The sequence below is a fragment of the Amphibalanus amphitrite genome, unplaced genomic scaffold (genome assembly GCF_019059575.1).
Source record: "Amphibalanus amphitrite isolate SeventyFive unplaced genomic scaffold, NRLGWU_Aamphi_draft 000055F_arrow, whole genome shotgun sequence".
NCBI classification, from domain to species: domain Eukaryota; kingdom Metazoa; phylum Arthropoda; class Thecostraca; order Balanomorpha; family Balanidae; genus Amphibalanus; species Amphibalanus amphitrite.
This window is the reverse complement of record NW_024881551.1, coordinates 173,008-188,490: the sequence shown is the minus strand read 5'-3', so window position 1 is coordinate 188,490 and position 15,483 is coordinate 173,008. Positions and strand designations below refer to the sequence as shown.

The 15,483-nt window shown below is 49.1% G+C and overlaps 1 protein-coding gene across 2 annotated transcripts; it reads left to right on the top strand.

Annotated features, from left to right (window-relative positions):
- The first annotated feature begins 351 nt into the window (after positions 1-351).
- On the top strand, positions 352-6,471 carry LOC122378121 (hsp90 co-chaperone Cdc37-like). 2 transcript variants are annotated; one of them, XM_043358801.1, is made up of 8 exons: positions 352-602; positions 1,562-1,616; positions 2,064-2,197; positions 2,493-2,649; positions 2,863-3,138; positions 3,470-3,585; positions 3,896-4,085; positions 5,092-6,471. In XM_043358801.1, the coding sequence occupies exons 2-8, from the start codon at positions 1,584-1,586 to the stop codon at positions 5,335-5,337; spliced, it is 1,152 nt and encodes a 383-aa protein (XP_043214736.1). In that variant the 5' UTR covers positions 352-602; positions 1,562-1,583; the 3' UTR covers positions 5,338-6,471. The 2 variants fall into 2 exon arrangements, with proteins under 2 accessions (XP_043214736.1, XP_043214737.1); XM_043358802.1 differs by having other exon boundaries at positions 511-596.
- The last annotated feature ends 9,012 nt before the right edge of the window (positions 6,472-15,483 follow it).

Below are 15,483 nucleotides of genomic sequence, written 5' to 3'. Positions count from 1 at the left end.
AACTAATGTTAAGGTGGGAGGGTCCCTTTAAATGGGCGTTGCATGGAAGGAATGGGACCAAAGGAAGGTGCTCCGCAGTCCGCCGGTACTGACTGTTTAAACCCTTGTTTGTTTCGGCAATGTTTCAGGCTTCGGTAACTCCTGTCTCATCTGTTGGTGTCAGCTGCTGCACCACTTCACGCTCCCCTAGCATAAAAGAGATAAAAATGAGCGTTTGATTTAGAATCATTTGCATTGCTAGACTTGTGCAAAACGAATGAAGGAATTTAGTGTAAATATTTCCTGATATGGAAGCAGATTAGATACCAAATCAATTCATTTTGCGACAAATATGGCGAGCTACAGACATCTATAAAGCTTGTTGTCGTGTTCGAAAAAGATGTATGTGAAAGCTGTGGACGCTAACGAAGGATTCAATCACGCGGAAGTGTTCGTTACGTCGCTGACCTTGAACACCTGACGAAATTAAATGGGCGTGAATTGAACAGTATGACCCCGAATGCTCCCGGATTTTCGGGAAGGATCCGTTGAGTCTTCAAGGAGCAACGCGTTGTCGTCTGCGTTGCTGATTTCTGGTTATTTTTCACTAGTGACTGGTAGTGGTAAGTAGTGTGCTTTCGTCAGTTTCGACTTGTTAGTTATGCTATATGGTGCACTTCGTAGTTTGTTGCTATCAATCAATAAAATTAGTCTATCATGATCATCAAGAATCAAGATAGACTAATTTTATGTGATGCAGGTCAAGGTTTTAGAAGTAAAATAAGCTGGAATGCATGAATCGGAATTGGAGATTAGGATTGGGCGGATTGGTGGAGCAGAACACTGTGTGGCTGTGTGGTCTTCTTTAACACATGCTGGATTGCTGACATTGTTCACCTGTCATCCGGTGGAAATTCCTGTGGAGTGTAGAGTTCACCAATGTGGCAGCAAAGGGCTCGCAAGTAATAATATGTGGCATGTGTTGTGGTAGGACACGCAGCTTGTTAATTGTAAGCCTGTCATTAGAATTTTGATAGTGCTCCTGAGTCTGGAAATTTGAATCACGTAAAATTATATGACAATCTTGGATCCTTACTGCAATACTGCCTGATTTGGGAATGCGGATATTGGGGGAATATGGATGAAACTGGAATTGAAGTTGAAGGAGCTGGATAGGGACCACCCCATTCAACAGACCTGAGCAGGTTGTGGCTGGTAGCTGCTCCTGTCTTTGAAGAACCTCAACTATCCCCATCAGAAATCTTGCTTTAAGAATGTCATACTCATGACTCCAAACTGGGCTCTTGCTGTGTTCAATCCAATAATGCAATGAACTGTCAGATGGCAAAACATTGTTTACTGTGTCTTTCCTGTTGGTAAGGTTTGCATGGTAGATATGATTAAACTGAAAGATTTTTGGTAAGGTGTAGAGGATCTTGATACTTGTTAAAATTGAAGTTACCTGCATATTTAATGGTCTTACACTTAACAGTCTATGTCTACAGTATATGTTTCTTTTCTCCTCCTTTCCCCCCTCACAAAACATGTCAGTCCTGCTTTACAGCTCATTTGTTTTTCACAGATTCAACTTGTTTAGAACAAAGATGGTGGACTATAGCAAATGGAAAGATATTGAGGTAAGATAGAAATCATGCATGTTCATATGTCACACTTCTACACTATTTATGTTATTAACAATTTCACATTAACAAGAGGCCACAGTAAAAGGACAATAAGAGTAATGTTGAAATGAGTAGTACTGTTTGCAGTGAGATTGTCAACATTCTCGGGTTATAACTAAGCCCTTCAAAACCATCCATTTGTTCAGCTTGTAGATATTGGCATTCAATTCATGGAAGAACCCTTCAGTTGGCATTTAGTGCAAAATTATATCATGCTTGTGCATTATATGTTTCACGATTAATTGTTCTATCATATCAACAATTGTGTACTGTGTAGCTTCTCAGTGTGCAGCCCATCAGACAAAATATTCATGCATCCCTTCTGTGTGAATAGCATCCGTAAAAGCAGGGGAATGCTGCACTGATTGCCCAATCTGACTGGAATCCTACACCCCTGTCCAGGTGTCGGACGACGAGGATGACACCCACCCCAACATCGACACGCCCTCGCTGTTCAAATGGCGCCACGAGGCCCGCGTTCAGCGCACCAAGGAACACGAGGAGGAAAAGCAGAAACTCGCCTCGCAAAAGAACCAGTAAGTTTTGTGAAAATACTCAATTCAAACTGCCCTTGAAGAACTTACAATTTACATACTAGTTTAAAAACAAAATTAGAATGTGGGTATATACTTAATCAGTAATGGCGGTGCTCCTAAGTCGTTGAGAAATGAAGAAAGTCAGGCATGTCACATGTTTTGGTAAATGCACAGAATTGCCACGACTGAATGGAATGCATAACCAGCCTTTTCTCTCAGTGACAGTATTTTATTGGGATAGTGATTTCTTGCGTATGGGTCATGGGTGTCAGGTTAATTGATTAACTGGTTTCAGGTATGTAAAGCAATTGGAAGATGCAAGGGCAAAGGTACAGAAGGCCGAAAAAGAAGGATCCCCTAACCTGGATAGCCTGAAGAAATCACTCGCAGAAATTGAGAGCAAGACTGAGAACATCAAGAAGGAATGGGCGGAATTCGAGAAAAAGGAGAAGGTAAGTGATATATGTATTGCACTGCGTGCAATTGATTCTCCGCGATGAGCCATCACATTCGAAGCTTCCTGTTCTAGGCAGCACCCATGTAAGGGGCAGCACCCATGTAAGGGAGCAATACCGTGACTGAACGGTGACTCTACAGGCTCGTTCGATTGTCCTCGTGCGGCCTCCACATCGCCCATCCTCCCTCACAAAGTTCCGATTTTCCAGCTGATGCCGTGGAATGTGGACACGATCTCCAGCGATGGCTTCTCCAAGACGGTCATCAACGCGAAGCCGAAGCGGAAGGACGAGGACATGACTGAAGAGGAGAGGGAGGAGCGCATGCGCAACTTCATCAAGAAGTACGAGAAGGACATCAAGAAGTACGGCATGCTGCGGAAGTACGACGATAGCAAGCGCTTCCTGCAGGACAACATGCACCTGGCCTGTGAGGACACTGCCAACTATCTGGTCATTTGGGCCATCAACCTAGAAATGGAGGAGGTAAGTGCCTACGTTGTTGGACAAATTATCTTCATGCTTTTAGAATTAATTTGTTTACTTGTCTGTAATTGAGATTTACTTGCCTAGCACTGATGAATTCTTGAACTCATGAAAGTATGTCTTTAGAAAATTGGAGGCGTGATTGGTTCTGAATCGCGATGGTTTAACATGCTAAGCTTGAACTCGGAAAAAATCCAGTTAACTAACGAGAATTTATCATACATTGGCCTAACCAGTGTCGCTGCTTGATTTCGGCATCTAAGAATCTCGGCTTCGAGTCATTTTCCACGAGCACCGCATCTAATCTCATACAAATGTTTTTGTTTTACAGAAACACAGTCTGATGGAGCACGTGGCCCACCAGTGTATCTGCATGAACTACATCCTGGAGTTGGGCAAACAGATGGATGTCGATCCCAAGGCCTGCGTGTCGTCCTTCTTCACAAAGTGAGTCGGTGACGAGCCACGGGTATATTATGTTGGAACCGCTGGCTGATAGTCATAAAGTGGTTAGTACATGTGAACTGATCGTGTTCGAAATATTCATTTTCCTTCCCTAATGGAATTTCATAGGCACAATTTCAGTATTTAAGATCGATTGAAAAACTTCAGCGCCAATTTTTGTATCGCATACGACTGACGCTATCCACATACCGTTATAAGGCCTTTGCCGTTAGCTCTACTTGAATGCAAGGGACTTATTTGAACTCAATTCCATAGTAATCTTACCACACCCGATGGCCGTTTTTGCCCGCAGGATCCAGGTTGCCGACCAGGACTACAAGAAGGCGTTCGATACCGAGGTGGAGGCGTTCAAGTCGCGTATCCGCACGCGCGCCAAGCAGAAGGTGGACGAGGCGATGAAGGAATACGAGGAGGAGGAGCGTCAGAAGCGGCTCGGTCCCGGCGGGCTGGACCCCGCTGAGGTGTTCGAGTCCCTCCCAGAGGTAAGGGGATGGCGCGGTGGGTGAATTGGCACTGGCGGAGGAGAGTTGCTTACAGCTACCTAATGTGTTCTGACCCACAATAACATTCTTACAGCTTCATGACTTTTTTTAGGGAATCCTTTGTTTGAACGAACAGCTGAGACTAAGTTCAATATTTTTATTGATATTCCGCGCGATGAAGCTATTGATAGCTGATATGGTATTATATGTCAATTCCACCGTGTATTTCACAGTAGACATCCATCTCTTTTAAATTACCGTTGATATTAAAGGGACCCTCCCACCTTAACATTAGATTTGAGTTGAGATAGCCAAAATGGGGTCCCTGGCTCACAATTACCGGTTTCGGCACTCACAACATCGAGAAATGCCTTAAATCGGAAATATTGAATTTCAAAATTGCAGCATTTTGATTCAGAGGGGCTAATGCATAGGAATACCCCTCTGAATGTGTGACGTCATCGCAGATATCTAACGATTTTTAAATGTTTGACTAAAACGTTTTGTAGCACGCGGTGGTATATGCTGCTTTGCGCGCAATAAATGCCGCACTTTTAAATAAAGTCGCTAGAAACAGCGGAGATCCCAAAAAGTAAACAAAAGTAAAAGTCTAATATCTTGAAAACCGGTGAATATTTTTCGATGAAATTTGGTAGATATTGGTTTTCGCTCTTTCTGAGCCGAGCGACATCACTTTCATGCCAATTCATTAACTTTTTTGAAGGTGGGAGGGCCCCTTTAAGTACGATATTGTTTCCTGCTTAGAGTCGAACTTTGGGATAATGGAAATTGTGCCATCCATTTCTATTGGAACTATCAGTAACGATTTTATTCGTGAGTTCCCACGCTCCCATTGCACTCTGCACTTTGTATCCGTTGAGCTGAAATGGTACAGCCCAACCCCCCCCCCCCCTTCTCACCACAAGTCTGATTGTCACGTAGTGGTGTATCAATGAACAACGGTTTGACCACAGCATCAATGACACTATTCCTCCTCCTCGGACAGGCGCTGCAGAAGTGCTTCGAGACCCAGGACACCGAACTCCTCCAGAAGACCATCTCTGAGATGGACGAGGATGAGGCGCGGTACCACATGAAGCGCTGCGTCGACTCCGGCCTCTGGGTGGCAGACGCCAAGGCGGCAGAGGCCGAGAAGGCTGCCAAGGAGGCGGCAGAGGCAGCAGCAAAGGGTGCTGCGGCAGCAGAGCCCGTCTACGATGAGGTGAAAGGTGCCGCGAAGTCAGACAAGTGAGTGATGGCAGTGTGTGAGCGAGGACTGGCGGCGGTGTGCCAACTACAAGTTAATGCTCCGGTCGCGAGATGGCAGTGCGATCGTGCGCCGGCGGCATCCCATCGACCGGCTGAGCTGTGTTTACGTCGCACGCACGCGGCTTCCGCGTGTGGCCGAACTTATCGGGACGTCCAGCCCGAGCACGGGGCGGGGCGCTGTCACCGAGGTCTGTCGCAGAGAGGCGGCTGGAGGACCGGAGCAGCTGAGCGCCCCGCGGACCAGGGGCGAACCAGTGATGACCACGGCCGTCTCGAGTCAGCGGTGGGGAGGGACGGGAGGGAGGGGTGGTCTCGACGGATAACTCGTATGACGTGCTTACGTCGGGCGCTGAGAGACGAAGTGGTGTGCTTTTGTGGCAATCGATGTGGGCCAGGAGAAATACAGCCCCGAGTGCCGACGGACGGCTTCGTTTCAGCTGATCTAAGGGCCAAAAAGTGCCGGCCGTATACACGGTCCGGTGTTGCAGTCTGTGTAATGATTGCTCCCGCTGTGTGTACGCACGAGTGACAGTGAAGCGTAATACACAATCAAAAACAGCGTACTATTATGGCCTTCAAGAAGCTAATTGCCTACCGCTGATTGCTTTCGTGCGTTCTTTCTGACTGCGGCTGGCATAATAGTTCCGGCCCGCCTATGTTGATGACCGTACGATATCGCGTGTCTTTAGAAGTCACGCATCACTGGCTGCAAATGAACAGTAGTGTGTGTCAGTTCCTGGACGGAACAATAACGTGCATATCGTGGATTCCTTTCCTATATGGACGCTATGAGCCGGACCCAATATCGCAGTGGCGCGCGTTATTCGCGTGAGGAGCCTCGCCTCCAGGCCGGATGCCCGTTCACCCGCCCCGCCTTCTTTATTGCACAGTATAGGCGTGATTTTCTTATTGCTATGTCCACCGTGCTGGTTTGCTGAAGACGGACAACTCTGTGCCCTAGGCCCCTTTACTATTCGCTGTTCGACTTGATAAGCAATGCTCCCGCTCTTTACAATTCGCTGTTCGACTTGATTTGCAATGCTCCGTATTATATGAAAGTTTGTCATGCATTTTGCTTTGCTTTGGGAAATCGAACAATAAATCACCGTTAAAACAATGGCTAATTTCGATCCGCATTCATTGCACGCATCACTTTTCATTTGATGGAAGTATGTGCGCTGACGGCAGGTAATTACATTCGACATTGGTGGATCCAGAAAGGTGGATGAGTGAATGCAACGGGGGCCTGCTCACCAGAAAGATGTTCCAATATAACAAAACTCGGATTTGACCTTTTTAATAATGGATGTGCTTTCAAGCGGCTTTCCCTTTAAAAAGTCAGTTAGTGTTCTTTCCATGGGAGGAAAGTAATATTACATCATTGTTTGACGCACTGGGAGGGGCAAATGTCCCAAATGCCCTTCCTCAGAATCAGCGGTGTATTACGTATATCGCAGGGGTGGTAAAGACTAGTAGGGCGCCACTCAATTCGCCACTCCTTCATTCAACTAAGAAACTAACGACTTACTTAATGAAATGACATTTGCAACCTTCTCTTCAAATTTTTACAGAATTATGCACGATTCATAACGGAATTTCTAGCTGTTCTGAAAGCGCCGTGCGATTATTTTCCTTGTGCATTGTAGAAAAGAGCGCCCACTCCTGTACTCAGACACGCATTCGTGCAGAATTCGTAAGTTCACACTGCTCCAGTTCAACCACAATTCATGTTCAGTCCGCGTGGAACTTCTGTGGAAAATTTATTGGATTCGCCCGAGACTCTTGGCGCGGCGGCATTGCTTATGCAACAGTTTCGTGGCCAGTACGGCTTAGCGTGGCTCTCTTGAGGCAGTTGTGTGGTCAATGCCGAGCGGCTCAGCCCCTTATCGGCCGACCCGGTGGCACAAAGGGCCGCGCCGCATCGACCCGCTACTGATCCACTGCAGTGCACGCTTCCCTCCCCATGCTCAGCTCGTCTAAGTGTGTTCTCTACCTCGCTCTTTTTCACCAACTCCGCGAGGTCGACTCGGCGTTAACAGCCGCACGCCCCGACTATCGGCTGGCCGGGCACTGGTCCCGAGAGTCCGAGACCTCGCCTACACAGCCAGTGTCATCCATCGCCCTGCGGACATGGGGCTGGTCTGTGGACCGAGCGACGTGTCCTCTCGGGACAGGGTGCTAATTGGAGCTCTCAGCCCGCTACATGGGCTATTACATGGACGCCGGCCGGGTCATTCATAGGCGCGCCCTGGGAGTTGACCCCGGCTCCCCAGCAGAGAAGCCAGACGTCTGCATGACGCACACATATCCCACACAGCCTTACGGCCGCAGAGAGCCGCTGGCGCTATTTGAGAAATTATATTACCGTCTGATGCGGACTGTGTGTGCCACTGTCGGCGTTTGCGGGCCTTCGCCGTTGCTTAGGTATGGAGTCGCACTTTCTGGCGACTATTTGGCGACTCCTACCATGGATTACGAGTAGTTCGCCACTGAGGAGGGCATCTGAAAAAACGTCGACGAAATTTTAAGCATCTTGCCTAAGAAGCTTCCTCCTGAGGCTTCCTAAACAAAAGTCCTCCCTAGACCTTACGTCGTGTTTTTGCTTTGTTTCCGCATTCTTGCGCTTGCCGGCGGAAACGCGGAGTGGGTAGCTGCGTCCTCCACTCCTGCGGAGTACTCCCTCCCTCCGCCCCCTCCCCCCAGGGAGGGAGGCGCTCCGCCACCCCCCCCCCCTAGTCGATCTGTGCGGCAGGCACCATCGGCGAACACAGGAACCAATCGACCAGCCGCCCGATTGTCCGTTAATTGCTGCCGGTGTGACGTCACGATCAGGTGACGTCACCGCGGGTCGAAGCGATAAGTAAACAGGCGGTGGCGGAGTTCCGCACGCACCTCCGCAGCTGCAATCTGCCGGCGATAAATTGAGTCATTCTGTTCGATGATGAGCTACATGACAAACTTCTTGAGACGGGCATAACGTCATTGAGAATAATGTTGTTACGCTCGTCGTCTTGGCGCGGGTAATTGACAACTATTGATTAGTCTCGAACTTCCTGGTGGTGCCTATTAGAGGTGGCAAAATGTGGACCCGAGGACCCGGTCCAAAGAACCAGTCTGGACCCATATGGGTCCAGACCGGTTCCTGGAAATTTTATGACGGGTCCAACCGGGTCCTGCCATAAACTATACATCTTCCACACTACACATTATTGCAAAATATGAAGTGAATGAAGTGAATGTTTCTTTGCACACCGTAGCTCATAAGTATTCCCAGTGGGAAATAGGCTGTTTTACATGATGCAACTAATGACACCTACAAGTAGTTTGTATTAATTGACTTTTGGGGAACGGGTCCAAATGGTTCCGATTTCAACTAAGGCCGGGTCCGACTGGTTCCAGAAATGTCCAGCCGGGTCTGGTTCGAGTCTGGTTCCCAAAATTTTCATCTTTTGCCACCTCTAGTGCCTATCCCACCACATACCAACACTTATTCCACATTGACCGCGAAAACCCCTTGGCTGTCATGGTCCATGATCATGCCATAATGCGGTGCGCTACGAAAATAAATGCCCACCGATCAAAGCGTCCGGGAACTGGTGAGCTGACTGGGTGCGGTCGGCGCGGAGTGACGGCGATGACTGTTTATTAGTCTGCCGGGGAGTCTGGAAGCTGTCAGTGGCGATTGCCCTAGACAATGGCCGCAGTACTGAGACAATGGCCGCGGTATGCGCGCATGGGTACACCCGACCACTGAACCGTGCCAGATCAATGGTGACCGCGCCCACGAGGCCAGGAGCAGAGACGGGCTCTGGGATGGAGGCTATGCCATACCTACCGAGCCTACCGAATATGCGCCACAGCATCTGCGGTCTCGTTACGCAAAATTCACTGCTATTTTTCCGAGTGAATGGCGTAAATTTCTTAATTCAGCTGCAATTTCATATGCAGCAGGTAAATTTTCATAGTTTTTAATGCGCCTCACGTTCAGGACGCTGCCCTTGCCTACAAGCTCAAACTTCGCAACTCTTCCATGCTTTCCAAGTCTAATATGCTGACGCAATGTATCATCAACTGGCCCAGTATTCCAGTGTTATATTAACGCACTTTATCTACGGAACGTCATGAAGCCTCGCAGTGCGCTCAATATAACGCGCGTCTACGGCTGACAGGGTGAGGCGGACTACGATGAGATATTACGACACCGTCCATGCACTCCTATAGAAGCTGGACCCCGCTGAGTACCTAGCGTGCGTCACCGTAGCGGCGTTGCACTGGTGTGCGTCAACGTACAATATGTTTTTTTGGTTAATGGTTAATGACTAGGTCGTATCGATGGACACAGAGCCTTGCACCTCGCGCGGCTTTTTAATTTTCTTCCTTTCATTTCACCTCCCTCGCTCTTTCTTTCGTTTCTTTCATACTCTCTCTCTCTCTCTCTCTCTCTCTCTCTCTCTCTCTCTCTCTCTCTCTCTCTCTCTCTCTCTCTCTCTCTCTCTCTCTTCTCTCTCTCTAGTCTCTCTCTCTCTTTCTCCCGGGACTACCCTTCGAATACCCTCCCTTTTCTCTTATCCTAGCATGCCGTCCTGTTGTCCCCATCGCACCCTCACTCCCACTGTCCCCCGCTCCTCCGTCCCCACCAACCTATCTGCCCGAGGCTGTCGGCCCATCGACTGATCGACAGGCACCACACACTAGCCGCTAGCCATCGCCAAGGGCCGCCGGTCCCACTCAAGGAGACCTCCTTTGAGGGCGCGTGCCGGTCGGCCGTCCCGGCACGGGGCACATCACAGAGGAGTGATGATCGGACTACACCTGCGGCCACGGCCGGGCCGCGGGTTGGCCCGCAGCTATCAATAATTCAGAGCCATTGACGACACGTTCCCACAGCCGATGGATGACAGTGAGCTCTCAGTGGTGAACAGAAAAAGGTGAATCGTAGTGCTGTGTGTTTGAAGTGAGCGGGAACATTGCGCACTCTGACAATTTCTTTAGAAGCACGATAGGTCTTGACAATTTCTTTAGAAGCACGATAGGTCTTTTGGGGCAGTGTTCGCTCTTTGCTCCCATATCACTTTACATAAGCTTTCAAACGGTATTACCTTTCCAGATGCTATTTGGCGGTAAAACGTGTTTTGATGCGAGCCTTCTAATTTAAAAAATGTCAATAAAATCTGAACACACGGTTACATACGGCAAACAATGAATCAAATTAATTCCCATCCTCGAAATCGCCAAACACTGGAAACCTTGCTTACCATTTGATGCAAAACAAGATTGAAGGAAACATAACCTTAGAGAAAGAGCACCTAGGCTATAATCCAGCTACGACTAAATACGCAGATTGTTAAAGTGACCATCCCACCTTAACATAAGTTTTGAGTTGAGATAGCCAAATTGGAGCCCCTGGCTTGCACTTACCGGCTTGGGCACTCACAACATCGGGGTATGCTTTAATTCGGGGATATTTGAATTCAAAGTTGCAGTTTTTGGATTCTAAGGGGCTAATGCATTTGAATGCCCCCTTTGAACTTTTGACGTTAACGGAGATCTAACGATTTTTCAATCTCATGCTAAAACCATTGTCAAAACGTGGTGGTATATGCTGCTTTGCGCGCAATATCTATCGCACTTTTAGGATGACAAATTATTGCTTCCAAATGACGTCGTAGGAACAGCGGAGGTCCCAAAAAGTAAACAAAAGTAAAAGTCTTATCTATCTATAAGACTTGAAATATCTTGAAAGCCAATGAATGTTTTTCGGTGAAATTTGGTAGACAGATACCTACTCATTTTTTATCTTTCTGAACCACGGGACATTGCTTTAATGCCAATTCATGAACTTTTTTGAAGGTGGGAGCCGGGAGGGTCCCTTTAACTGTTGTTACAACAGCTGTCATAAGTGTACGCATGTAAATGATGTAAACAATAGGTAGGTATACGGTGCACCCTTCACACTTGGTAAATAATTGTGTGCATCGTACAAATACACGGAGGCAATCGATGCATTATGCATACCATTCTATTTTCGGTATTGCTCGCCACTCATAACCGACAATGCTAGAAGCAGGTAAGCTCGTAAGCTGGCCTATTCCTTTCACCTACCCACTCATAATGTTAATGGCATGCTGTGCCGCAAGCCGTCCGTGTATTGCGGCACAGTCTACCTCGCAGTCAGTCGCCGGTCCCGCGGGAGTGGGCCGACGACAGCGCAAAGCTTCCCTTGGCCTTTCTATAGGACAAGTAGCGACTATTCTGTTTGTCCGTTTAAGTCGCACATGAGTAATTAATTACTATTAATTAAACAGCATCGAATTAAAAGGAGGCAAGGTTGAGTACCAATGGGTTTTCAAACGGGCCGTAACATACATATATACATGCTGTTGAAAATGCTATGGATGTCCGATGTTGGATCATTTCTGAAATGCGATCGGATACGATCTCCACTAACTATGCATAATCACAATTTTGCTAGATAAATGAGTTGACCGGTGCCTAGCTAATGTAGTTAAAGGCGTTTCTGCAAACACAATCATCTACCCAATTCATTCAGGAAAAATATAAAATGCCCAACTACCTCTTACTTCTCTCCCATAGTTCATCGACCATACTGACCGGTGACCTGAACTGTTCACGATTGGGAATACTATACTTACTACTTATTTATTATGACTACTATTTCAGATAACACGCCTAAGTTTGCTGGATGATTTTTCAGTTACGATGAGCTTAGTGGGAGAAGTTGGGTGAACATAACAAACCTGGTTGAAATTGCGTTAGTTCGAGAGAGCATCTCAGAGAGTGCACTTTGACGCCAACTTTGACGCCAACTTTGCCGCGAGTAGCTCATGTATCAAAGTTGGCCAGCTTGCCATTTGCGTATGTTTTTATTTCACGGACTAGATAGTTGGACGCAAGCCAGTAAATACACAGCTCTGAGATCACGAGATTACGTCCGTCATATAAAGTGCACTTTTCTCCAAACGACTAGCGTTTCTCCGCGTCATTAAGCAACAGAGGTCTTGTGGTTGTTTATGTCGTACAGTAGTCCCAGGTCCGGGCGGATGGACCAGCGAGCGCTTCCTCTGAACTCCGAGAGATGTCTAAATGAAATGACACACTCGTCGAGACCTCTCAGAAGGTTTCAACTAATGAGAATAAAATTCACCTGTGGCGCGCATCATTGACTTGGAGCACCTCGTGGAACAATTTATCATATTTTGGAAATGTTTCGGGGGCGGCCTGCGCGAGTGAGGCGGGTCTCTTCGAGCTAAACTGATACAATCCGCCTGTTACAGCCATCTAATAATGCGGTTCTGTGACATAGCTGTATTATGCCGTAAATTCTGAAACGAACAGAAAATCGTATGAAACAGTCGTTAAATCGTTTAGAATGAAGTCAGCCATTAACTCATTGCACAGTACATAGCAAAAATTAATCATTTCAACCAACTTACATCGTTTGCGCCTTTCTGCCTTTCAATTCATCCAAACAATGCGGAACGTTCGTGACGCCGCCACGCGGCCGAACTCTTTGCCTCCACCGCGCCGCTAATGCCTTTCGCCGACGGAGGACGAGGCAACCAAAATATACGGCCCGCGACACTCGCGGTTACATGGCTCCTCTAAATTTGGTAAACAAATTTACTTCTCTAGCATTTCCCACACACTTATCGCCACGCATATGACTGCGCATGACTCATGACTTCTCATAACGCTTAGGTGAGCACTTCTCACGGCACGTGTGACTCCCCATGACACTCAAAATGCACCTTTCACAACACGAGTGGCTCCTCGTAACACTTAGGAATGCGTTCTCACAGCGCGTGGCTCCTCATAACACCACAGTCCGATCGTCAGAGTGCGTGTCTCGGCTGACACAACTCCCTGCCGGTGAATAGGTGCACACACTGGCTCCGATCAGTCAGATGTCGGATAGCGACGGCCACCCGCAGATGGAGACACCACCCTGGACCGTCATCGCACGGCCACATCCGCCGCTCGAGTCCTCCATTCACCGAGTCTGTATCACATCTCACCCCGCTCGGCGCCCGGGCTGAGAGTCGCCACGGTCAGCTCCCGGTCTCTGCCGCGCCGGCCATGCCGCTCAGCGGCCACGCCGCTCAGCGCGTCAGGCTGACGATGCCGTGCACAGGCCGCTCCAGGTCCCGGCCTCCGGAGCGAACCTTCACCTTCCTCACCAGGCCGTCACGGCTGGGCACGGCCTCGACGATCCGGCCCAGAGGCCAGCTGCCTCTCGGAGATTCCTCCATCAGGAGCACGACGTCGCCCGGTTGAACGTTGGGCCTCGCCGACCTCCATCGTCGGCGCTCTTGGAGTGAAGACAAGAGCTCCGTCCTCCATCTTGACCAGAAGCGGTCTGCTACTAGCTGGACTCTACGCCAGCGCTGGCGAGAGTAAGCATCTGCTGACTGGAATCTACCAGGGAGGGGCAGTACTCGTCTAGTCTTTTGAGTTAGTATTTGGTTAGGTGTTAGCGGTTCTACTAGGTCAGTTTGGGTCATGTCGGGAGAGGATATGGGACGGCTGTTCATGATTGCTTCGGCCTCCACCATCACTGTTCTCAGCGTCTCGTCGTCGAGCTGACCGGCGTGGCTGATCAGTACAGCACTGAGTGCAGCTCTTGCGGAGCGAATCATCCGCTCCCACGTGCCGCCCATGTGGCTGGCGCACGGCACATTCATCTTCATCTCGACGAGATCACAGTTCTCTTTCAGGAGCTCCCTTTGAACTTTCTCGTGGTCCATTTCTTTCAAAGCTTCTTCCATCGCGTTCTTCCCGCCGACGAAATTTGTGCCCCTGTCGCAGCGTAGCGTTCTCACTGGGCCGCGTCTACCGACAAACCTCCTGAAAGCATTCAAGAAGGAGTCTGTCGTGAGGGAATTGGCCGTCTCAATATGCACAGCCCTTGATGCCATGCAAGTGAACAGAACTCCCCATCGTTTGAGCTCGCTCCGCCGTTCCTTGATGTAAAACGGGCCGAACAGGTCCACTGCACTGTGCGTGAACGGCTCGGCAGGGCTCAGGCGGTCTTCCGGCAGGTCAGCCATCTTCTGCTCCACTGGAGATCCACGGATCTTCTTGCAGGTCACACAGGCCAGGATGTGGCGCGAGACTACACCTCTGGCTCCAACTACCCAGAACCCTGCAGAGCGGATCTCCGCTAGGGTCATCCCGCGGCCAGCGTGGCGGGTCCTCTGGTGGCAGTTGTCGACAAGTAAGCGTGTGACGTGACTTGCTCGCGGGAGGATAACTGGGTGCAGCTCAGTCACTGGTAGTTCTGCCCTCCGGATCCTGCCGCCCACATGAATCAATCCATCGGCTCCAAGGAAAGGATCCAACCTCACGAGCCTGCTGGTCTTCTTGACACTCATCTTCACTTCATCAGTCTCCTTCATCTTCTTCAACACTTTCAGCTCTTCTGGGAACGCTTCAGCTTGCGTAGCCCTTATCATCGCTGTCTCTGCTCTTTGCAGGTCTTCAACCGTCAGTGGTTGTCCAACTGAGTGGCGCCGTCCCTGCAGCGCGTCCATGTACCTCAGACACAGCGCAACAACTCTTTTGGCCCGGTGCCAGGTCGAGAATCGCTGAAGTCTCTCGGTCACAGATGCAAGGGGGCGTGTCGCTGATGCTGCAGTCTGAAGCGTAACGACTGGCCGAATGGCGTGCTTCACCTCAGGGTCACTCTGGTCCACAGTTGGGCTCACCTTCTGATCCGGCAGTGGGTTCACACTGTTCAGGAATGGTGGTCCGGACCACCACAAGGTGCTGTCTCTGAGCTCGGCGGCGCTCGTGCCTCTTGAGGCGAGATCAGCAGGATTCATCTTGGACTCGACATACCGCCATTGACGGGGCTCTGTACGATCCCTAATCTGTTGGACTCGGTTTCCCACAAAAACGTGGAAGCGTCTGGCCTCGTTGGAGATGTAGCCGATGGCCACCTTGCTGTCGGTCCAGAAGAATTCGGCGACACTGCCGAGGTCAAGTTCTTTCTGAAGGAAGCTGCTCACTTGAACGGAAATCAGTGCTGCAGTGAGCTCGAGGCGAGGGACTGTAACAGGTTTGGAAGGAGTCACCCTGGCCTTACTCATCACAAGTCTACAGCTGACTC

Excerpts from the sequence above, each read along its gene's own strand:
- LOC122378121 (XM_043358801.1), top strand. The coding sequence starts at position 1,584 with ATGGTGGACTATAGCAAATGGAAAGATATTGAG. Across the intron at positions 3,139-3,469 it reads TCAACCTAGAAATGGAGGAG|AAACACAGTCTGATGGAGCA; the intron begins GTAAGTGCCTAC and ends TTTGTTTTACAG. Across the intron at positions 3,586-3,895 it reads GTGTCGTCCTTCTTCACAAA|GATCCAGGTTGCCGACCAGG; the intron begins GTGAGTCGGTGA and ends TTTTGCCCGCAG.